The sequence below is a fragment of the Ranitomeya variabilis genome, chromosome 2 (genome assembly GCF_051348905.1).
Source record: "Ranitomeya variabilis isolate aRanVar5 chromosome 2, aRanVar5.hap1, whole genome shotgun sequence".
Lineage (NCBI taxonomy): Eukaryota > Metazoa > Chordata > Amphibia > Anura > Dendrobatidae > Ranitomeya > Ranitomeya variabilis.
In genome coordinates, this window is record NC_135233.1 from 819,568,482 (window position 1) to 819,594,851 (window position 26,370).

Consider the following 26,370-nt stretch of genomic DNA (forward strand, 5'->3'; position numbering starts at 1 on the left):
ATTCCACCTGGTAGGTAGGTCACATATGATGCGATGTTCCGGCAGGCGGTGTCGGCGCTGCAGAGCCGCAATGCGCGCTTTTGCCGTGCTGGAACGCCGCAAGTGAGCACACTCTAGGCGGACCTTGTGCAGCAGTGCATCAAGATCCGGATAGTCCCTCAAAAAGCTCTGCACGACCAAATTGAGCACATGTGCCAGACATGGGATGTGAGTGAGGTTGCCGAGGCCCAGAGCTGCCACCAGATTTCGGCCATTATCACACACTACCATGCCTGGCTGGAGATTCGCTGGCACAAACCACACATCGCTCTCCTGCTTGATGGCATTCCAGAGCTCCTGCGCTGTGTGGCTACGATTCCCCCAAAAAATTAATTTCAACACGGCCTGTTGACGTTTGGCCACGGCTGTGCTCATGTCGGTCGTAACAGGTACACGTTCATCACGGGTCCATGTGGAGGTGGACTGTGACGGCTCCTGCAGCGATGATTCTGAGGAACTGGTGTAAGAGGAGGAGTCAATGCGTACAGAATGGATTCCTGCAATCCTTGGAGTGGGCAGGACACGTCCTGCGCCACTCGCACGGTCTGTACCTGGCTCAACGACATTAACCCAATGGGCAGTGAGGGAAAGGTATCGCCCCTGTCCATGTTGACTGGTCCACGCATCGGTGGTGAGGTGGACCTTGCTACTGATGGCGTTCAGAAGCGCGTGTTTTATGTGTCCCTCCACATGCTTGTGCAGGGCAGGGACGGCTTGCCTGCTGAAGTAAAAGCGGCTGGGCACATTGTACTGTGGGACTGCCAATGACATCAAGTCACGGAAGCTGTCAGTCTCCACCAGCCTGAATGACAGCATTTCCAGTGACAGCAGTTTGGCAATGCCTGCAGTCAGAGCCTGTGCTCGTGGGTGGTTTGACGAGAAAGGCCGCCTTTTCTCCCATGCCTGTACTACCGATGGCTGTAGACTGGGCTGGGAGTGTGTGGATGACTGGGAAAGTGGTGCTGCGGGTGGAATTACAGCGGGTCTCTGGACAACAGGGCCAGAGGTTCTTCCACGGCGATCCTGGGAGGAAGCCGAACCAGCTGCGTGTGAGCTAGAGGAAGAGGCAACACGAGCTGAAGAGGTGGTAGCTGCCGCTGTTGGTTGGCCTACCTCTTCAGTGTGTTTTTCTAACTCCGCCGGGTGCCTGTTGCGCACATGTTTCCACATGTTGGAGGTATTGAGGTTGCTGACATTTCGACCTCTTTTGACTTTTTGATGACACACGTTGCATCTGACATAGCAAATGTCATCTGCAACTGTGTCAAAAAAGGACCAGGCACTGCAAGTCTTGGGAGCGCCCTTTTTGGCTTTTGGAAGAGACATGCTCCTAACGGGTGCCAAAGCGGAGGCTGCAGGATCCGCGGTCTTCCCCCTCCCTCTCCCTCTTTGGGCCGTACGGGGAATCTCTTCCTCAGAGCTGCTCCCACCACCTTCCTGTCCCTCACGCCAAGATGGGTCGAGGACCTCATCATCTACACTACCCTCTGCCCCCAACTGCTCCTCCTGGGTAGTCTCAGCAGCAGAGCACGCACCAGTAAGTGGCACCTGAGTGTCATCATCAGCTGATGCGGCCTGCGATGTGGTGACCGGAGCCACTGGCCCACCCGCCTCTTCAGAGGAAGACAGAAAAAGCTGTTGGGCATCACTGCACCCTGCCTCTTCTTCCATTTCTGCAATGCTGCTTGGCTGGCCCCCTGTTTCCAAGCCAAGAGATTCAGAGAACAGAAGTAGAGACGGCTCCTGTCCTGGGCTCTCTGTCTGCCTGGGCAATTTGGCAGGTGGTGAAGAGACAGATGGCTGCTCTCCAGTGCTCTGTGTCTGAGAGGATGTGGCACTAATGGAAGTTGATGCATTAGCTGCCATCCATCCGACAACAGCTTCAATTTGGTCTTGACGCAGCAGCGGTGTACGGCGCTCTGACACAAAGCTGCGCATGAACGACTGTTGCCTGGTGAAAGTGGGTGCTGATGAGTCACCGGTGCCCGCAGCAGGCACAGAATCCCCACGTCCCCTCCCTGCTCCGCGCCCACGCCCACGCCCACGTGCCTTACTCACTGCCTTCTTCATCTTGGTTGACTGATAAAGATAAGCAGAAAAGTACTAACGGATTTGTGTGCTTATTCCTGAGCAACTCCTCCTAACAGGTATAAGAAACACTAATTTTCTAAAGTGTGGACTAGACTTTAATATGAGCTAATGTGGCCTACAGAAATGTAAAGTGGTGTAACTGGTGTGTTTGGTGAACTTTATTATTTATTTCTTTTTTGGGGGCTGAACTGACAACAGATAGAGCTGCAGTCAAACAGAGACCGTGCAGACAGACGTATACGGCGCTGCAAGGCCCAAAAACCCTCCTCTACTTTATCCTATGTAGTGTTTTTCCACAAATTAGCTGGAGACGGGTGGAAAGACACTAATAGGATTTTTTTAAATTAATTAGCAGCAGACTACACTACTTGAAAAAAAATTAAAATTGATTTGGCGGTATGACGCAGTGAACAACCCTGAGCTGGAGACAACCAGGCTACGGCTGCTCACAGACTACAGGGCGAGCTGCAGTCACACGGAGACCGTGCAGACAGCCGTAAACGGCGCTGCAAGGCCCAAAAACCCTCCTCTACTTTATCCTATGTAGTGTTTTTCCACAAATTAGCTGGAGACGGGTGGAAAGACACTAATAGGATTTTTTTAAATTAATTAGCAGCAGACTACACTACTTGAAAAAAAATTAAAATTGATTTGGCGGTATGACGCAGTGAACAACCCTGAGCTGGAGACAACCAGGCTACGGCTGCTCACAGACTACAGGGCGAGCTGCAGTCACACGGAGACCGTGCAGACAGCCGTAAACGGCGCTGCAAGGCCCAAAAACCCTCCTCTACTTTATCCTATGTAGTGTTTTTCCACAAATTAGCTGGAGACGGGTGGAAAGACACTAATAGGATTTTTTTAAATTAATTAGCAGCAGACTACACTACTTGAAAAAAAATTAAAATTGATTTGGCGGTATGACGCAGTGAACAACCCTGAGCTGGAGACAACCAGGCTACGGCTGCTCACAGACTACAGGGCGAGCTGCAGTCACACGGAGACCGTGCAGACAGCCGTAAACGGCGCTGCAAGGCCCAAAAACCCTCCTCTACTTTATCCTATGTAGTGTTTTTCCACAAATTAGCTGGAGACGGGTGGAAAGACACTAATAGGATTTTTTTAAATTAATTAGCAGCAGACTACACTACTTGAAAAAAAAAAAAAAAAAAAGAACAGTATGAGGCAATGAACCACCCTCCCTGAACTGAATACAACCAGCTATGGATGGCCTATGTGGCTGCACTCAGACTAGAGAGTGGGCTGCACTCACACACACACACACACACAGACCTTGCAGATCGCTGTGAAAACAGCGCTACAAGGCAAAAGCAAGGTGAATAGTAGGTGAACACAGCGGTTGCTAAATTAGCCTTTGGAAAGCACAAAGAAGCAAATCGCTATCTCTAAACTGTCCCTCAGTCAGCAAACAGCGTCCTGTCACTAACTGAATTCACAGCAGAGTGATCGCAAAATGGCGCCAGCGACTTTTAAACTGCATCATGACATCATTTCAGCAGCCAATCACAGCCTTGCCAGTAGTTTCATGCCCTCCATGCTAAACAGGATGTGCCCACACTTGGAATCATTCTCATTGGCTGAATTTCGGAATTTTGAATCTGGGAACTTCCGATTCCGGTATCCGATACGCGGCAAGTATCGGAATCCCGGTATCGGAATTCCGATACCGCAAGTATCGGCCGATACCCGATACTTGCGGTATCGGAATGCTCAACACTAGTTAGGAATTAAAGTGTATAAACAGGTGAATTAAGAACTGGGAAAGTATTTAAAAGGGTAAAAAATTCTTTATTAATTATAGTAAAAAGCTTAAAAAGTATATTTGTATATACTGCACTTAAAAATGAAAATACTAATAAAATCTTGTCTCTCAATTAGACTGACTGAACATATAACCACATCAGTATGTGTGGAGTTATAAATGTACACACATATTAAGAATGCATAAAATATGTCATTTTATGTATGAAATATAAAATATTAGGGCTCTATAACCCTTGTTAGGCACTTGCCTCTATGTATAGTAACCCATTACTAATGTTTGCCCGGGATATTCGTCGGGCTCCATCGTTTTAGCCTGTGTTCAAAATGGATGATATTATTGACCCAGCTACTGCTGACAGCCTCATGAGGGTCAGAATTTGGCCAAATGACACGTCAAAAAAAGGCATAAAGTTCAATTTCCTGATTTAGCCCTTTGGGTGCCAGGCTGTCAAGGGAGAAGATCCATTTAGATTCAATTCTTGACATGGTTTTGATGTAGTGGCCACCCCTTTGGTTCTTAGGTACGGTTTGGATACCGTAAAAGGAGATCCCCTCACATGATTTATTGTGTTTCTCATAGAAGTGTCGGGATAAGGGATGACCTTTGAAACCCTTTTTGATATTCTTCAGATGTTCCTTTATGCGGACCTTTAGGGGTCTTTTCGTGCGCCCGACATAAATTTTCTCGCATGGGCAACTAGGATATAGATGACCCCTACAGAGTCACATGTGACTTAATGGGGTATTCATGAGTGTTATTTGTGTCTGAAAAAGACGTGTATATTTTTCTGCCACATTTTGTGTGCTTGCAGCAGAAACATTTGCCACATGATTTGAACCCCCATAGTTTTAGTAGTTGATGCCTTATTTGTATTTGTGAGATTGCTTAATACTGGTTTAGTGGTGGGAGCAAGCAGAAGGCCCAAGTTTTGGGCTTTTGTATATACAAATCTTGGATTTTGCGGTAAAAGATCCCCAATATGTTTATCGCCCTGTAATATAGGCCAATGTTTCCGGATTATATTATTGAACTTTTTATACCCGGGATAAAACTGGGTGACTATGGGTAATTTACATATCTGCTCCTGAAGCGTGGATGGACCAGGGTTTTCATAAGTTTTGAATATCATCGATTCCCTTGACATATGCATTATTTCATTTATGGATTGGTGTAAGGCCAGTGGGTTATATCCTTTTTCCTCGAACTCGGCTGTCAGACGATCGCTTTCTATGTTATAATCCTCTGTGTTGGTACAGTTCCATCTGATTCGCATATATTGGCCCCTTGGAATGATCTTAAATGTTATGTAAAATGTTCCCAATAAAAGCTTAAACTTAATCCACAAAAAAGCCTTCACTCACACAGGTCCATTATCTCTTTATGGAAATATAGGGGGCTTCCACGTTGTTCGTAGCACAAAAGCTATGGTAAAGCGAAATGGCTCCTCGCCCCACATATTCTCCGCTCCCAAATTCAAATACCCCCCTCACTTCTGAGCCCCAGTGTGCCTTATTTCTGTAGTGATGAGAGCCTGCCTAATTTACAATTGCGTGTCTCCAGGAGCACGGGCTAGGCATAACGTACTGGTCACTACAACGGCAGTTTGCAATTTTCACTCATCATCATCCACTGCTGCTTGTTTCTGGAAAACACCCATGGAGTAAAAATCATCACTACAAAAAAAATCGCCAAAGGTGTATAATTTCCAAAATGGGGTTTGGTGCAAAGAGGTTAAAGGGAATCTGTTAGCAGGTTTTTGCTCTTAAATCTGAGAGCAGTATGATGTAACGGCAGAGAGCCTGATTCCAATTATGTATCAATTACTGGACTTCTTTCTGTTGTTGGGAGAACTCCCGATTTATCTGCTATAGATGTAGCAGCAATCATATTGCTAAGCTGTATATAACCCTGCGCACACCACTGATCGGCAGCTTCCTGTGTACAGTGTACATTGTCAGTAAGCTGCTAATTTGTGTCAGTGGCAGAGTTACACCGATTAGCCTGACTGCCTTGCACAAGAGACCTAGTCAAGAAGTGATAATCTCCTGTTGATAATACTCTGGTTGCATTGAAACTGCAACACACAGTCCAGTAAGTGACACATCCCTGGAAACACGCTCACTTGCTGTCACTTGCCCAATATCATGTTACTCTCAGGTTAAATAACAAAAATAGCTTCAAGATTTCCTTTAAGCATTCTACCAGATTTCTAGAAAAATAAAAAATAGCAGAACATTTCTTTAAAATTGGCCAAATCCTTTTACCGTTAGCAGGTACACAGTGTCCTCAGAAGCTGGGAATAATATGAGTAAATTATGATTTAGATTTTTATTCCAGTTTACATAGAGCTTGTTTAGATTTCAGTAAATCATATATTGTGCAAATGTAAATTATACTATCATGTTACCATGCCAGTATCAATTATTAACACAACAATTTCTTTTGCAACAGGGAAGTTCAGGAACTATTGGGAATTCAGGTATGCCTGGTTCACCTGGAGTGCAGGTAATGTTTGCATTTTTATAATAGTACTAATCTATATTTAAATTAGCAATGCTGTATAAAGTATACTAATATCTTTACACTCCACATCAGAGGCACACCTAGGGTTTCCGATGGGGGGACGAAACATCTGACATCTGAGTGGGCACCTAACAGCTACGTTGGTGCCCCATAATTGTGAATATAGGGGAACATCAGCAGATGACCGATGATTGAAAATAAATCTCTATACAAAAACAAACACTGATAATACTGCCATATGGTGACCATATAGTGGTAGATACCAGTCCTGCAGACAATATAAAAGTTTACAGTAGAGTTACAGATAGTGACATACAGCTGATGTTTTTTTCTTATGGAATAGTTCACTTTTCCCATCTTTTCCATTTGACCCAGGCCAACATGACAACTTCTCAACCCAGGTCTCATCTGCAAAGAAACTATTTGACTTCTCACCTTTCGCAGGCACAGTTTCAGTCACTGCTGCTGTAACTGCGCCCCTGACCCTGACTGACAGCCAACTCAGCACCCTCTACCACCCGGTAGATACACTACTGGTGCCCCTATAAACAATAATGCTTCTTAAGTGCCCACTTAACATTTAATTATGTATCCTAAGCCTCCCCATGTACAGTAGCAATGACCCCAGCATCACTGATGTCAGCAGGCGGTCAAGTGACTACTCTCTCGGCTTCTCTCAATTCTCTTGCATTGAGAGAAGCCACACCTTTCTAGTCGACACATGCACATATCAAAAGTGGTCGCATGACCGCCTGATAACGCCAGTGATATTGGGGACTCTTGACTAGAGATAAGTGAATTTGCTCAGGTTCCCTCTTATTCGAACGCTATAGTGCTTGCCGAATAAGCTGCAGAGGGAACCTGGCTTCCTGGATCACGCCGGCTGATCAGCGCCACAGCAGCATGTGTCGCAGCTGTATCACAGTCACGACACATGCCTGGAGAGCCAGTTTGTTGAGCTCTCCATGCATATGTTGTGACTGTCACACAGCGGTGACACATGCACCTGCGGCGCCGATCAGCTGATCGGCCGGCGTGATCCAAGAAGCCGGGCTTCCTCTGCAGCTTATATGGCAAGCACTATAGCGTTCAAAAAAGAGGGAACCTGAGCAAATTCGCTCATGTCTAGTTATAACAGCAGGCGCTCCTGTCATGATTTGGCAGTCTGCAGTCAGAGTGACTGCACACATTTATTCCAAACCTTTATTAACTTTTTAATAATAAATTTCATATTATTAAATTATTAAAGCGCCACTCCAGAGAGCCTTTTTTTTACCGCTGTAGTGGTGGTTTAAGTGCAAGTCCCCTGCCCCGGTCATATACTCATCCTCTGGCATATTGATATTAATTTTTGGCACCGCTCCAGTCCCTAGGCACCAAATGTAACAGTAGCTTCTGACTGGCCAGAAGCTAGAAGCTATGTCACAAGCGTAGTTTAGGAGGGCCAGAAAGTCATGTGCAAGTCTATGAGAGCCAGAAAGAGGCCAGAATAAGGCTCTCATAGTCTCATATTCATTACTGACCTCCGCGCTGCTGCATGAAATACTGGAGCAATGAACTGGCCACAAACTGCAGGAGATGGACTGGAGCAGCGGCAAAAATAGATGAAAATGCCGGAAGGTAAGTATCGGGCAGGGGACTTGGATATTAAGTGACACTACTGTGGTGAAATTTAAAAAATGCTGGAGCGGTGCTTTAAATGTAATGCAGCTCCAGATCTCAACCCCATAGAAAACCTTTGGAGGGAGTTGAAAGTCCATGTTGCCCAGCGACAGGCCCAAAAAATCACTGCTCTAGAGGAGATCTGCATGGAAGAACGGGCCAACATACCACCAACAGTGTGTGCCAACCTTGTGAAGACTTACAGAAAATGTTTGACCTCTGTCATTCCCAACAAAGGATAGATAAAATATTGACATGAACTTTTGTTAATGACCAAACACTTATTTCCACCATAATTTGCAAAATAAATCTTGCCAAATCAGACAAGGTGATTTTCTGGATTTGTTTTCTCATTTTCACTCTCATAGTTGTGGTCTACCTATGATGTCAATTACAGGCCTCTCTCAACTTTTTAAGTGGGAGAACTTGCACAATTGGTGGCTGACTAAATAATTTTTTTCACCACTGTAATAAGAGTTTGGGTATTAAAGTCTGTGATCTGGATTTGTGATCAAGTTTTCACAATAAAAGGGATCTATAGAATGCTTAACCACATGTCACTATCACAAAATTCTGAAATTCTGAAAGTCAAAAGTTTTACCATCGTTTTGATTGCCAGTGTGCAAAGTGTTTTGTCATATTTCCAATAGCCGAGATCTCTGAGCAATGCCAAAGTGTTTTCTTCATACAGCCCAGTTGGAGCGCCCCCAGACACAGAGCCGCAGGGTACCCGGTACCGGGCCTCTCTGTCTCAGTTCTGGGGTTGTCACGGTGGCTAGTCCGTGACCCTGCTAAGGGGCGTCCAATGAAAGGTGTGATGAGGGTGCGTGGTGCTGGTCGCGATGAATAACGAGGACACAGGGTTGCAGTCTCTTTACTTCTTTACTGAAGGCTTCAGGATCCGCAATCCAGAGTACTGCTAACAGGGCTGGCTGAGACTGGCCGGCCTGAAGGCACATCCAGAGTTCCCTTTGCAGGTGGAAATCAGTGCCTACCATCTAGCGCCTGTGTGTTGTAGTACCTCCTGCTGAGCACCACGGAATAGTCCTCACAACTGTTGTGTCTGTTTCTGATGTTCTTCTCTCACAACTCGTATCTACTCTGATGTTCTTCTCCGTCCCCAAGATGATAGGGATAGGACACACCCATATGACGAGTAGGCCTGGAGTTCTTCCGGGACCCTAGCATCGCCCCTCTCCCACAATTGCCCCCTATGTCTGCTTAGGTGATTTAGGTGAGACAGCCAACCTAAAATTAACTGTCCTGCCGCTGTTTGAAGTAATGCTTGGAGCCTAATACTTCCTCGGCGTTCCGGCCACCGGCTACGCGCCTCAGTAGGATAATAAATATAAGAGAAACAAGAGTCAAAGAATGGCTACAAAGATGAAAAAGTACCTAAAAGTTGTATTTTATTTAGAATCCACTAAAAAACATCATATATGATGATATACAATAATATCAAAAATAGTGATTAGTGACTACATACAAAGTGCATCCAATATTCCAGGAACCATAAACGGAACATTAAGTAATATGTTATTGCGGTGCTTTGTAATCAATATATACGTGCACATTAGCACTTGGTTACGGTGTGCAACAAGGTATAAATGTATCAATGGTACACCATCGCTATATCAGTAGCACATCCTACCCCAGCTATCCGCACAGTTAAATATACATATAGTATTTTACAGAAAGTTATTTACCCATGGATATCTGTAACCGTCCGTCCAGGTCCTGGATAAGTACCCCGACGCGCGTTTCGCGTTTGGTATGTGACCGCTTCCTCAGGGGGCGTGGCTAATAGGGGATCACTGTCCATTTTATATAGTGACTCGATCCGGTCATGTGACTTTAAAATAACAAACCGGTGTGCAAAGGTGAGCCGCAGGAAGATGCCGTCACTGAGTTCCAAGCCTCCCTCCCAGCAAGAGGTCCCCGTCACGTGAGCGGGTCGGCACCATGCCCACATCATGCAGCGGGGAACCGTCACCAAGAGACAGGCAAGGAGCAGCGCACGGCGTGTAACAGCGCATAAAGTGACGAGTGCTTTGTGTCAATAAAACAATATCCATCAATACGGTAAGGTGATGATTAAATAAATAGTACGTATAACAAAAGTGCTTAAATCTAAGGCATCACTACCCAATGCCATACATCATTCGGACAATCCAAATGATATAGGACATGGACCACACAGCAAATATCCTAAAAATTCTAAGTGCAGTGATTAAATAATTAAATATGATATCATACATATGACAAATGACATAATATGAATTATATAAACAACAATAAACAAAACACTAAAATATGCTAGGGGCCTGGACATACATATTCAACATGAGAACAGTACAGGGGAGGAAAATGACTTTAGTGGAACATACTACATAATGATAGTAAATAGTACTCAGTGTCCATTAGTAAAAGTCTTCTGAGAAGGAGATCCATTCTCATCCTTTGATATTCATCTCATTCAGAGACTATATTTGTGTTCTTGCATATTGCATCCTCCCCAATGCCTCCTCCCAACATCGAAAATAGTATGGACATGATCCAAAGCATAAGCACACTAAAAATAGAACAAAGAAACCCAATTAAAAACTGACAGGTATGCAGCAGAGACAAATTAGACTAATCATTCCGGGACAATAATCTAAAGGAAAGAGGAAAATCCATGTGCCTCATTTAAACCTTTTGGTGTGAGGGTACCAAGAATGGTAATCCAGCGGCATTCCCGCTGCGCCAAAATGCGCTTTACATCCCCACCTCTAATGCCACATTGGATATGATCAAACTTGTGTGGTATTACACGTAATATGGTGATTAATGGTGAAAATCCTTCCACCATCCGCAGATTCAAATGTGGTTTCACGACTGATATTGGGGCATGAAATGCAACCACCACATGGAAAGCAACCCCTAGGAGGTCCTCCAGATCCGAAATTAAATCCCACATTTTTAGGTACATAGTGGCTAGAAACTAACAAATCCCTGAGGTTTTTACTCCTCCTAGCTGTCATTGAGGGATATTCTAGAAGGCACTTCGACAATGTGGAATCACTTCTGAGGATGCCCCAATGCTTCTGTAGGCAATTCCTCATTGTGCTCCACTCACCATTAAAGGTGGAGATAAAGCGTATTGTGTCCTGTTGTTTCAACATTTTTTTATTATAATTATTCCTAGAACACAATAATTCATCACGTGGTGTAGCTTTAGCTCTCCGATACCCTTTTCTGATGCTTCTGTTACTATATCCCCTATCCTGGAATCTAGCCTTTAAATCCATCGCCTGAATCTCAAATTTAGTTTCAGAGGAGCAGATCCGCTTCATCCTGAGATGCTGCCCAACTGGGATGGCTGAGATCGTACTTCTTGGGTGACCCGAATTAGCATGTAGCAGGGAGTTGACCGAGGTGGACTTCCTGAAGACATCAGTCTGTAGATAGCGTTGATTGTCAACTTCAATTTTGATGTCCAGGAAGTCCACGTCGGTCTTGCTCGCCTGATACGTCAGTTTAATATTGAGTGTGTTGTCATTCAATTGTCTCATAAACTGATGTAGTGCTTCTTCGGGCCCCTGCCATATGATGAACAAGTCATCAATGTAACGCAGCCAGCACTGCACATGGTCCGCGGCCCGCGGCCCGCCTCCGCCAAAAATCTCCCTCTCCCAATAGCCTAGGAAGAGGTTAGCGAAGGAAGGCGCACAGGCCGCGCCCATGGCGCCGATGTACAATCTTTATATACATCTATTGGCCATAGTGATGGCTTAGAGGCGGTCCGCTTCTTCCTGGATGCTAGCAACTGGGATGGTGCCATTTGTGATTTGATCATGGAAATTCTGACTTTCATCTTGACAAAAAAAATTTTATTTTTAAAGATGTTTTTTATTTACAGCAGCGCGGCACTGCCATGGGCGCGGCCTGTGCGCCTTCCTTCGCTAACCTCTTCCTAGGCTATTGGGAGAGGGAGATTTTTGGCGGAGGCGGGCCGCGGGCCGCGGACCATGTGCAGTGCTGGCTGCGTTACATTGATGACTTGTTCATCATATGGCAGGGGCCCGAAGAAGCACTACATCAGTTTATGAGACAATTGAATGACAACACACTCAATATTAAACTGACGTATCAGGCGAGCAAGACCGACGTGGACTTCCTGGACATCAAAATTGAAGTTGACAATCAATGCTATCTACAGACTGATGTCTTCAGGAAGTCCACCTCGGTCAACTCCCTGCTACATGCTAATTCGGGTCACCCAAGAAGTATGATCTCAGCCATCCCAGTTGGGCAGCATCTCAGGATGAAGCGGATCTGCTCCTCTGAAACTAAATTTGAGATTCAGGCGATGGATTTAAAGGCTAGATTCCAGGATAGGGGATATAGTAACAGAAGCATCAGAAAAGGGTATCGGAGAGCTAAAGCTACACCACGTGATGAATTATTGTGTTCTAGGAATAATTATAATAAAAAAATGTTGAAACAACAGGACACAATACGCTTTATCTCCACCTTTAATGGTGAGTGGAGCACAATGAGGAATTGCCTACAGAAGCATTGGGGCATCCTCAGAAGTGATTCCACATTGTCGAAGTGCCTTCTAGAATATCCCTCAATGACAGCTAGGAGGAGTAAAAACCTCAGGGATTTGTTAGTTTCTAGCCACTATGTACCTAAAAATGTGGGATTTAATTTCGGATCTGGAGGACCTCCTAGGGGTTGCTTTCCATGTGGTGGTTGCATTTCATGCCCCAATATCAGTCGTGAAACCACATTTGAATCTGCGGATGGTGGAAGGATTTTCACCATTAATCACCATATTACGTGTAATACCACACAAGTTGTGTATTATGCTGTATGTGGATGTCCTAAAATATATATCTATCATCTCGCAGACTTGGTATACGAATACGGGAACATGTACGCGACATTGTGGCAGCAAAGGGGGTGTTGGATCCATCAAAATTGAAAACCATACCACGCCATTATAGGCAATTCCATGGTTGCAACCCCAAATCCTTCAAGGCACGTGGAATTGATCATATCCAATGTGGCATTAGAGGTGGGGATGTAAAGCGCATTTTGGCGCAGCGGGAATGCCGCTGGATTACCATTCTTGGTACCCTCACACCAAAAGGTTTAAATGAGGCACATGGATTTTCCTCTTTCCTTTAGATTATTGTCCCGGAATGATTAGTCTAATTTGTCTCTGCTGCATACCTGTCAGTTTTTAATTGGGTTTCTTTGTTCTATTTTTAGTGTGCTTATGCTTTGGATCATGTCCATACTATTTTCGATGTTGGGAGGAGGCATTGGGGAGGATGCAATATGCAAGAACACAAATATAGTCTCTGAATGAGATGAATATCAAAGGATGAGAATGGATCTCCTTCTCAGAAGACTTTTACTAATGGACACTGAGTACTATTTACTATCATTATGTAGTATGTTCCACTAAAGTCATTTTCCTCCCCTGTACTGTTCTCATGTTGAATATGTATGTCCAGGCCCCTAGCATATTTTAGTGTTTTGTTTATTGTTGTTTATATAATTCATATTATGTCATTCGTCATATGTATGATATCATATTTAATTATTTAATCACTGCACTTAGAATTTTTAGGATATTTGCTGCGCGGTCCATGTCCTATATCATTTGGATTGTCCGAATGATGTATGGCATTGGGTAGTGATGCCTTAGATTTAAGCACTTTTGTTATACGTACTATTTATTTAATCATCACCTTACCGTATTGATGGATATTGTTTTATTGACACAAAGCACTCGTCACTTTATGCGCTGATACACGCCGTGCGCTGCTCCTTGCCTGTCTCTTGGTGACGGTTCCCCGCTGCGTGATGTGGGCGTGGTGCCGACCCGCTCACGTGACGGGGACCTCTTGCTGGGAGGGAGGCTTGGAACTCAGTGACGGCGTCTTCCTGCGGCTCACCTTTGCACACCGGTTTGTTATTTTAAAGTCACATGACCGGATCGAGTCACTATATAAAATGGACAGTGATCCCCTATTAGCCATGCCCCCTGAGGAAGCGGTCACATACCAAACGCGAAACGCGCGTCGGGGTACTTATCCAGGACCTGGACGGACGGTTACAGATATCCATGGGTAAATAACTTTCTGTAAAATACTATATGTATATTTAACTGTGCGGATAGCTGGGGTAGGATGTGCTACTGATATAGCGATGGTGTACCATTGATACATTTATACCTTGTTGCACACCGTAACCAAGTGCTAATGTGCACGTATATATTGATTACAAAGCACCGCAATAACATATTACTTAATGTTCCGTTTATGGTTCCTGGAATATTGGATGCACTTTGTATGTAGTCACTAATCACTATTTTTGATATTATTGTATATCATCATATATGATGATTTTTAGTGGATTCTAAATAAAATACAACTTTTAGGTACTTTTTCATCTTTGTAGCCATTCTTTGACTCTTGTTTCTCTTATATTTATTATGTGCTATTGAGTCGTGGCATATGGTAATTTGCTGACGCCCTCTGTTTATGCGCCTCAGTAGGATGTTGCCTCGATCTTACGGCACGACTCCTACTGGCTTTATCTCCTTTTTGCTGCGATCTCGTTTCTCACTTCTCCACAGTAAACCTCACTTCTTTTCCTTTCTTAGGATGCCACCGCATTCGAGTGCAGGCGCGGCTCCGTAACGTTCTGTTCTGTTCGCTAGGCCACTGTCAGGATCCCACCCCTGACAGAGACCCCCCTGAATCTTCCCCCGCAACACCCTCTGCCACAGGATGTTGCCTGGATCCAACCCAGTCAGCTTCTGACTAACTTCCATGTTACTTCTAACTACCATGTTACTTTTTAAAACACTTGAGTAATCATTCATTGGCTAATTCATGTCACATGGGCACCGACAATTAATCGCTGGTGATTCTCATTTGAGATTTACCACAAGAGAGTCAAAATGTGTTTTCATACTAATTTAATGTAAAGGGTGCCAATACCAGTGTCATAGCAAATTTAGGTTTTTCTATTTCTGACTCCCATTGTTTTTTGTTTTAAATTATTGTTTATCATTTGCTCTTTTGTATTTAACACGAGTGCTCTATACAAAAAAACTGATTCATTTTTTCAGGAGATATTTCACATTATATACCTAAACTTCATGGGTGCCAATAACGATGAACAGGATTGTATATAAACTCTTAAAGAGGTAGTCCACTCTTGGACGGCCCTTTCTTAAATGCTAAAGTGTCACAGGTAAAATATAAAAAAAACATGCGTCCCAAACTAATAATATTCTACTTATTGTTATGTGACATGACTACTACAGCCAACTGGAAACTGCTGATCGGTTGCAGCCTTCACACTTCTGTCAGACTGAACTGTCAGGGCTGCAGTGCTAAAAGGCTGTTGCATTCAAGTGATATAACAATGGCCTGTGACTGCCCTGAAAAACTGCTCAGACATGACTGGAACAGTGCTGGCCCACAAGGTGAGTGTATTTTTTTAAATTTTATATGTGGCACTTTAGCATTTAAGAAGAAGCTGTCCAGTAATCAACTACCTCTTTTGAGGTCTTGTGTGCTTTGGACAATCCCTGTTTGTTAAAAGTGTTGCACATCACAAAAGGCCAACAAATTCAAATCACAACAGTAAAATGTAACCTGTGAGAGATCCCTTGCAGTAAATGTTCCATTTCCCTGTAATTCTACCACATGGGAAATAAAGCATTACATATTCCACCAATATCAAGGGCCAACTATGAGATGCATAGATGTGCTTGGGTTTCCAGAGGGAAAGACGCCCTTTGTCATTATTCTCTCTGGCTAATAGATAAAGGTTCTGAATAGTGAAAATCTTAACTCTTGATCTTCCTTTGCCTACTTCAACTCTGGATTACAATAATATAGTCTCTGGGTGTGGTTTTGGAAAAAATATGCTTAATGATGGTGACAATAATAGATATACTAATTTAACAGATTGGATGAAAAAATTGACCTAAGCTAATAATGTTTAGTGTTTCTTATTTTTTTGTGTTAAAAGTAGTGTTGAGCATTCCGATACTGCAAGTATCGGGTATCGGCCGATACTTGCTGTATCGGAATTCCGATACCGAGATCCGATATTTTTGTGATATCGGGTATCGGTATCGAAACAACATTAATGTAAAAATGTGTAAAAGAGAGAATTAAAATAAAAAATATTGCTATACTCACCTCTCCGACGCAGCCTGCACCTTACCGAGGGAAGCGGCAGCGTTCTTTGTTTAAAATTCGCGCTTTTCTTTCCTTTCCGTGAGTCCCGGCTTGTGATTGGTTGCGTGCCGCCCATGTGACCGGGACGCAACCAATCACAGCAAGCCGTGACGTAATTTCAGGTCCTTCAGGATTTTAAAATTACGTTCCGGCGTTGTGATTGGTTGTGTCGCAGTCACATGGGCGACGCAACCAATCACAGCAAGCCGTGACGTAATTTCAGGTCCTTAAGGATTTTAAAATTACGTCCCGGCTTTGTGATTGGTTGCGTCGCAGTCACATGGGAGACGCAACCAATCACAAGCCGTGACGTCACGGGAGGCTGGACACGCGCGCATTTTAAAATGGGCGCGTGTCCAGCCTCCCGTGACGTCCCGGCTTGTGATTGGTTGCGCCGCGATCAACCAATCACAAGCCGGGAGGCTGGACACGCGCGCATTTTAAAATTTTAAAATGCGCGCGTGTCCAGCCTCCCGGCTTGTGATTGGTTGACCGCGGCGCAACCAATCACAAGCCGGGACGTCACGGGAGGCTGGACACGCGCCCATTTTAAAATTTTAAAATGCGCGCGTGTCCAGCCTCCCGGCTTGTGATTGGTTGACCGCGGCGCAACCAATCACAAGCCGGGACGTCACGGGAGGCTGGACACGCGCCCATTTTAAAAAGCGCGCGTGTCCAGCCTCCCGTGACGTCACGGCTTGTGATTGGTTAATGGCGGCCATGTTGCCGGGACGCGGACCAATCACAGCAAGCCGTGACGTAATTTCGTCACGGCTTGCTGTGATTGGTCCGCGTCCCGGCAACATGGCCGCCCTGACCAATCACAAGCCGGGACTTCACGTAACCAAGTAAAAGCGCGAATTTTAAACAAACAACGCTGCCGGTTCCCTCGCTGAGGTCCAGGCTGCGTCGGAGGGTGAGTATAGCGATATTTTTTATTTTAATTCTTTCTTTTACACATTAATATGGATCCCAGGGCCTGAAGGAGAGTTTCCTCTCCTTCAGACCCTGGGAACCATCAGGAATACCGTCCGATACTTGAGTCCCATTGACTTGTATTGGTATCGGGTATCGGTATCGGATTGGATCCGATACTTTGCCGGTATCGGCCGATACTTTCCGATACCGATACTTTCAAGTATCGGACGGTATCGCTCAACACTAGTTAAAAGCAGTTATCACATTGTGCATGTTATTTGAATTGCATCATAGTACAAGAGAATTTCTGTGAGACATTCCTGTTATGTGACTTCTAACTATGCCAATTATTTATTATTATTATTTATGGGCTAATTTGCTATTTCCTATAGCATGTTATCTCACTAAAATGTTTTAAAGGAGTCTATAGAGGCCTAATGTTATCCCCTTTCTTATAAATACGGTATATTTAACTAATCATATGTTGTAAAATTTTAAAGGATTACTAATTAAAAAACTCCTTTTTTTTAACTCTGCTGAATTATAAATATATATTCTGTTGTTATTCTCCCCATAAACGTATTTTTTTTATATTGGTTCTGCATTGCTTCTAGTTTATGCAAAGTCATGCTCTAGGCAGGGGGAATTCCATGTGCCAAAAGTCTATAACTCTTTGTAGCTTTTTTCCCTTTAGTTTCTGTTGCGTATCTTTTGGATGAGCTGTATGGCACATGTAGACTAAATTTGTCTCAATAGTTTATTCGAACATAAATTGATTTTTAGAGATGAGTGGATCTTTCAAGGTTCGAGTTTGCCGCCTTTGCCAAATTTTACCCAGAAATTTGATTTGCGTTGAATAAATCTCAGTTCTGGAAAGTTTGTAATTGCTTGGTAAATACACATGAGGAGAGGAGAGAAAGAAGTCCCCCTGACTGTAAAAGCTTACACCGTAGAGGTGAAAGAGAGAAAGGACCCCACTGGTCATAAGGACTTACACTCTACATAAGAGAGAGGACCTCGCTGACCATAAGAGCTTACATTCTACATAAGAGAGAGGAACATACTGACCATAAGAGCTTAAACACTACCGGAGAGAGAGTTACCCAAGGGCTCTGGAGATGGATAACACCTCTGCCGTACAAACAATGCTCTACTGGAAGTTGCTGATCTGTGATTGTTCAAGTACTGACCAATACTGTACAAGGTAGGAAAATCTGGAAGATATCACCACAACATTATGGGGAAGCTCTCACATCAACACAAAGTAATGGTATCCTGCTCTCTGATGCTTCAGCAACGTAGGAAAATGGTGTTGATTTTTTTTCCATGCATCTAATCGAATTTCAAAATGTTAGATTTGGAATGAGACGGCAAATTTCAGGAATTTTGACTGCAACTTGTTTCTCCATGTATTGATCAGCTCATCTCTACTGACTTTTCTACCTAACCTATACACTACAAAAGCAGTGCATTTGTAGTAAAAGCTCTCCTTTATTACTGTATTCACCAATAGAGAGAGCACAGTTTGATACAGCAACAGGAAATATTGAAAATACAGAACATTTCAAAATATAAAGTAAAGTAAACTTGAAATGTATGAGTAATGAAATCCATTTATTAATGTGCTTCACCCCTGTAGAGGCTAATAATTTAATGAAATATTTTAGGGACCACGTGGGATACCAGGTTTCAAGGGCAACTCCGGACGGGATGGTGAAAAGGTTTAGTATTGTGTCCTTTTTAAAAAATAAATAAATTAATCAATAGCATATGTTGTATCGCACTTTGGACCTCTTACATACAGTACTTAGCATCCTATTATTTTCTATGTGCTCTTCGTCAGATTGAAAGAAAAGTTTCTACTAATGGCGAAATGTTAATCAAATTCAGAATATCTCACATAATTTTAGACAAGACAGACAACATTAAGTAAAGTTTTTTTGCTAGTGCATTCTCTCCGCCTGGAAAAAACTGTATATTTTTCCAGTACATCACTTGTAAAATATATTTTGTATCCTCAAGTGTTTTCCTTAAAACAAGGACATTTTATACTCCATCTCTCTCATCTCTCTGCTGCCAGAACAAAATAATGATCCAGATGTTATCTATTACCGCATATATGGATGCATACCAGCAGGTGAAAAAATAAATGCTTTACCAATCATAAAATGGTCAGAATGGACGGCTCGACATCTTCAACTAGTTTTATTGCATGACAGTGCAATAATTGTGAGAATCTTTGCCTAGGCAACATGTGCAACATGAACATGTTGCAATATGAACAAAATAATGTCATCATTTAATGTAATATTGCATCATAACGTAAAGCATTATCTTGCATACTTCTAACACCAAACCACGCAACAGGCTCCCCATCCTCTGTGGCATTGGACCATTATGGTGAAATAGTTAATTAGCCATGGACTGCTACTTGTTTAGCTCTCAATGTTTATAAAGTGACATACCAAAGAAACCACTAGACATGGATTAAGAAGCATGGATATGGGGCCAAAAGGTTATGATGTAAAACATCTTTATTAACCCCTTCTTGACATGCGCCATACATGTACTGCTCTGCGGGAGCTGCGTTCCCGCAAAGAGCAGTACATGTATGGTGGCACGATGGCGCAACCTCACATAAACCTGACACCATGCAGCAACGCCCACGATCGATGCTAGCACCAATCGTGCACATTTAACCCATCTGATGATGCTGTCAGTAGCGACAGCAGCATAGATGAGCATCAAGCAGGGAATGAGTTCTTTGCATGCTTTCATCAGGACAACGTGATGCGATTGCATTGTCCTGATGGTCTCCATGGAGAACCCCGACCCCCAAGATGGCCACAGGGTCCTTCCAGGTCCTGCAGGAAAGGTGGCTTCCCAGTGCCTGTGGATAGCAGGATATGAGACGCCTCCTTCTCTGCCTGTCACTCGCTGTTCTGATGTTCTGTTGGTGGAATATTCAGTGTAATGAGGCAGATGGAGGCACTGTGGATGCCATAGGACCTGTGATCCAGCAATGTCTGTATTTTTAGGATAGCATAAAAGTGCCATCGCCCACAGTTTTGTGCACTTCTGCAAAAAGGACACCGCTGAACAGAGGCCAGATGGAGTCTAGAGTAACTCTGCTGACTCATTATAGTGAATGCATCCATCAGAGATTTCATCTGTCATGTCACTCAGAGATTTAGATGGAAATCCCGATGTGAGTGCTCAGTGTAGAGCATGGATAAGTGTGATAATAAATGTCATGTAAAATGTTCCCAATAAAAGCTTCAACTCAATCCACAAAAAAAGCAAGCCGCCACTTAGGTCTGTCATCCATTAATGGAAATATATGGTATTTCTACATTTCTACATTTAGCAGAAATTGTGGGACAAGGTTTGGTGCCATTTTTACAATTTTCCCAGTATGAAAATGTAAAATTTGGGGCTAACACAATTTTGGTTTAAAATGTAAATTACTTTTTCTTCACTACCCAATGGTATAAAAGTCTGTGACACACCTGCGGTGTCAATATAATCACTGGACCTCTAGATTAATTCACTGGGAGGTTAGGTTTGAAAAATCGGGTCACTTATGGGGGGTTCTGCTGTTCTAGCACCTCTGGGGCTCTGCCAATGTGACATGGCACCCTCAAGCCAGTCCATCAAAATCTTCTCTGTAATATGGCGCTACTTCCCTTCTGAGCTTTGCACTGCACCTCAAAAGTAGTTTTCGACCACATATGGGGTATCTGCGCAACAAATTGTATCGAGCAATTTCTCCTTTTACCCTTAAGAAAATGCAAAATTTGGAGCTAAAATAGATTTTTGTGGGAAAAATTAGATGATTTTTTTATTTTCACGGCTCTACATTATAAACTTCTGTGAAGTACCTGCAGGTTCAAGGTGTTCAATTCACATCTAAATAAGTTCCCAAAGGGGCCTAGTTTCCAAAATGGTGTCACTTGTTGGGGGTTTCCACTGTTTACGCACATCTTTAGGTTCTCCAAACATGACATGGCGTCCGCTAATTATGCCAGCAAAGTTTTTATTTTTGGAAAAAAAAAATTTGTGAAAGAAAAGTAAATGTTTATTTTTTCTTCCACATTCCACAAATTCCTGTAAAGCACCTGAAGGGTTAATAAACTTGTTGAATGTGGTTTTGAGCACCTTTTAGAGGTGCAGTTTTTAGAATGGTGTCACTTTTGGGTATTTTCTGTCATATAGACCCCTCAAAGTGTCTTCAAATGTGATATGGTCCCTAAAAAAATGATTTTGCAAATTTTCTTGTAAAAATGAGAAATCACCTGCCAACTTTTAACCCTTATAACTTCGTAAAAAAAAATTATGATTAAAAAATTGTGCTGATGTAAAATAGACATGTGGGAAATGTTATTATGTTATTATGTTATTTATTAACTATTTTGTGCGATATGACTCTATAACTTAATGGCATTAAAATTAAAAGTTTAAAAATTGTAAAATTTTCGCCAAATTTCCATTTTTTTCACAAATAAAGGCAAGTCATATCAAATAAATTTTACCACTATCATGAAGTGCAATATGTCACAAGAAAACATTCTCAGAATCAGTGGGATCCATTGAAACGTTCCAGAGCTATAACCTAAAGTGACAGTGGTCGGAATTGTAAAAATTGGCCTGGTCAGGAACGTGCAAATAGGCTTCGGGGCAAAGGGGTTAAACAGTAGGTGGCAATAACTGGAGCTGTGTGCAACATAGTGCCCGCACAAGTACAATGATTCAATACTAAAGCATATTAAAAACAAGATTTGTACACAACGGTATAGAAATTCATTCAAAGAGGGAACCACAGAAAATATAAGGTGGTAAAATTAGTGATTAAAGTGCATAAATATAGTAATCCCTTTAAAAATTACCATAAACAGTATAAATACAGAGATGACAGTATTCAATTGTATGGTAAATGATTTATGCAACATACCAACTCGCCCAGAATATACACTCACTGGCCACTATATTACGTACACCTGTCCAACTTCTTGTTAACACTTAATTTCTAATCAGCCAATCACATGGCGGCAACTCAGTGCATTTAGGCATGTAGACATGGTCAAGACAATCTCCTGCAGTTCAAACCGAGCATCAGTATGGGGAAGAAAGGTGATTTGAGTGCCTTTGAACGTGGCATGGTTGTTGGTGCCTGAAGGGCTGGTCTGAGTATTTCAGAAACTGCTGATCTACTGGGATTTTCACGCACAACCATCTCTAGGGTTTACAGAGAATGGTCCGAAAAAGAAAAAAAATCCAGTGAGCGGCAGTTCTGTGGGCGGAAATGCCTTGTTGATGCCAGAGGTCAGAGGAGAATGGGCAGACTGGTTCGAGCTGATAGAAAGGCAACAGTGACTCAAATCGCCACCCATTACAACCAAGGTAGGCCTAAGAGCATCTCTGAACGCACAGTGCGTCGAACTTTGAGGCAGATGGGCTACAGCAGCAGAAGACCACACCGGGTACCACTCCTTTCAGCTAAGAACAGGAAACTGAGGCTACAATTTGTACAAGCTCATCGAAATTGGACAGTAGAAGATTGGAAAAACGTTGCTTGGTCTGATGAGTCTCGATTTCTGCTGCGACATTCGGATGGTAGGGTCAGAATTTGGCGTAAACAACATGAAAGCATGGATCCATCCTGCCTTGTATGGAGCATCTTTGGGATGTGCAGCCGACAAATCTGCGGCAACTGTGTGATGCCATCATGTCAATATGGACCAAAATCTCTGAGGAATGCTTCCAGCACCTTGTTGAATCTATGCCACGAAGAATTGAGGCAGTTCTGAAGGCAAAAGGGGGTCCAACCCGTTACTAGCATGGTGTACCTAATAAAGTGGCCGGTGAGTGTATACTGCAATGAAAAAGGGGTATATAATCTAAAAAGTATTGTATAGGGAGAAGGAATGTAGATAGCAGCAAGGTTTTACCTGATAGTGGTCTGGTAGTGGTCCACGATTCAAGAGCAGCGCACACCCCGCACTACAATACTTTGTAGATTGGTAACACAATTACACATATTTTACTCTAGTCCCATTGCTCTCATTTCACGTACCAGCCTTTTATGTGGCACTATATCAAATGCAAAAGTCCAGTTCGAGGACATCCACATTGTTACCTTGGACCAGTCTGGAATTTACCTCCTTGACAGTCTCAATCCTTCATAAACCCATGTTGATGATTGGTCATGATGTTATTTTTTTAGAAAAACTCCGGGATAGCATGTTAAAAAACTCTCAAAGATTTTGACAGTAGAGGTTAAACTTAAAGGGAACCAGTCACCCCCAAAATCGATGATGAGGTAAGCTCACCGTCATCAGGGGCTTATCTACAGCATTCTGTAATGCTGTAGATAAGCCCCCGATGTTACCTGAAAGAGGAGAAAAAGGTTAAAAAAAAGGCCTCTCTGACCTTTCCGGCGCCTGCGCACTGCAGTACTTTGCTCTGCCCTCAACAGGGCAGACAAAGTACGCCTGCGCCGGAGCCGCTGCGTGAAGACCTGAAGACGACGTCATGGAGTGAAGATGGGAGGCACCGGAGTGGACCTGAGATGCCCATTGGAGCGGGACCGCCCCTGGGTGAGTATAATCTAACGTCTTTTTCTCCTCTTTCAGGTAACATCGGCGGCTTATCTACAGCATTACAGAATGCTGTAGATAAGCCCCTGATGACGGTGAGCTTACCTCACCATCGATTTTGGGGGTGACAGGTTCCCTTTAACAGCCTAAAATGTCTTGGCTTAGTCTTTGTCCCCTTCTTAAATATTGGCACCATATTTGCTATGTGCCAGTCCTGTAGTATAGACCCTGTTATCATGGAATCCTAATGATCTGTCTTTCACCATACAGTACTTAATTCATGCAGTACTCAGGGATGTATGCCACCTGGGCCTGGTCATTTGTCTACTTTAGTGTACTTCATGCTGCGTTGAGCAGTTGACACATTTCTTGATCGGTCAAAATTTTTCATGCAGTAGTTATTTAAATTAAAGAACTTATAATCTTTATTTTTATTTAGGGCGAACGTGGAATTCCTGGTTTTCCAGGACAACATGGACAGCAGGGATCAAAGGTTAGAACATATACATTTCCTTTTTTAACTTGAATATCAACGAATGGAGAACATTACAACCCCAATTCCAGAAAAGTTTGCATGCTGTGTATATTGTAAATACAAAAAGGACGCAATGACATGGCCATAGTTTATTCACAGAACAGAACAGAACATTGAAAACAAATCAGAAGTTAGAAGTTAAACATTTTTACATCTCATTTTGAAAAAAATAACTCATTTAGAAATTAAGGGGGTTGTCCTCATGATTTCCCCTTATAAAATAATAACACATAGTCATGTTCCTCTCCCGGAGATTGTGTAACATTATGTCACCCAATCACAGAATGCTGGCTTCACTCTCCCCGTCTGAGGACAAATCACATACAACGGGTGGAAGTTAGAGCTGCAGCTCTCTCATTTCCTTTGGATGTATGTGATAAGATCAAAGTCAAGTTATCCCACAAGTAAAACTAGTCAGTCCCTATCATACAGCTCAGGAGTGATTGCTGAAGTTGAGAACACAGCAGGTAAAGTTTGACAGTGTAGAAGTATCATTGCTCCTGGGAGCTTCCTGATTGGTCATTTCTTCCTGCTAACCCTTTAATGGGCCTTTACTACATAGCTGTGTTAGTTGTGGTATGGATCTTTCTTTATATAATTTGCCGTAGTGAAACTTGTAGAGTTGTCAGAACGTACAGTACAAAAAATATACTTATTACAATAATCATACACCGTGCAGTAAATGTTGGCATTTACACATTACACATAAAAATGACAAAAATACCTCAATCCTGCCTCTTAATCCACAAAACGCTAATGTAGTGCAAATACTGGCATCGTTTAAAGACGAGACGACAAAAAATTTGGCTTCTACATATGTTTCAATGTCATCAGTATGAATAAGTATTAAGCCCTGGTTTTAGTTCTTGCTGCTCTGTGTCACCATGTCAACTATGCAGTAGTGATGAGTGAATGTGTTTGGATATCGTCTTATCCAACCATGCTCGGGTGTTATTTGAACATCTGGATGTGCTCGTATATTATGATCGAGTCACCGCGGCTGTATGTCTTGTGGCTGTTAGCCTCAACCGATGTGGGGATTACTTGTTTGTTAGGGAATTCCCAACATGTGTTGAAGCTGGCTAACAACTGCAAATCATGCAGCTGTGGGGACTCGAACATAATATACGAGCACGTCCAGATGCTCGAATAACACCCGAGTGTGCTCGGATAAACATTATTCGAGCATGTTCGCTCATCGTCACTACTAGGCAGCACTTGCATAAAATTTGCTGGATACAGTAAAGGCATCTATTTGATGTCTGTTGGGGCAACATGGTGTTTCAGTTGTTACACTGGAGCCTTGCAGCGCTGGTGTCTTGGATTGAAATCCCAACAAAGGCAACATCTGCAAGGGATTTGTATGCTCTCCCTGAATTTGCATGGATTTCTCCCATACTCCAATAACATACTGATAGGGAAGTTAGATTATGAGCCCCAGTATGAACAGTGCTGATGATTGATTCTAAGTGTAAATCATCTTTATTAAAATGATCTCCTATTTTGCTGCTGCAGAGTATGTCCTTTATCTAAATATCACTGACTGAGGTGGAGTCAATATTCTATAAAATATAACTTTTATTAAATTGATTAAGATTCCAATATCTTTCCACCATGTTTAACAGTTTATTCACCACGGCCCTAGTTCATTACTTGGGTCATGCTGTGGATATTAATATGACATTTAAATAAAGACCATGTGCTCTGTTACTTACTTTATGTGTGAACCCTCTCTAACAAATCCTCTTAAGGAAACTACACTTTACATCCCTTTAAGTGATATTTAGACACCTAGCTGTCTCAATATTCATGTGAGTCGCCCACCAGGGCAATGGGGATACTCGGTACCGGGTCCGGTGGGAATTAAAGGGGATGTTACAGTGGCTGCGACCCGGTCCATGACCCAGGGCACTCAAGTAAAAGGGGAAAGTCTTTTAAAGGACTTGTAGGAATAAACTTTGT

General features: G+C 43.0%; 1 protein-coding gene across 1 annotated transcript in view; it reads left to right on the forward strand.

Moving 5' to 3' along the window:
• The window catches only part of COL21A1 (collagen type XXI alpha 1 chain), a 614,795-nt gene that overhangs the window by 286,073 nt on the left and 302,352 nt on the right, over window positions 1-26,370 (forward strand). The window contains exons 10-12 of the mRNA XM_077290009.1: window positions 6,368-6,421; window positions 18,945-18,998; window positions 24,313-24,366. Of these exons, the coding sequence (XP_077146124.1) occupies window positions 6,368-6,421; window positions 18,945-18,998; window positions 24,313-24,366 (162 nt within the window). The remainder of the gene's footprint in view (window positions 1-6,367; window positions 6,422-18,944; window positions 18,999-24,312; window positions 24,367-26,370) is intronic.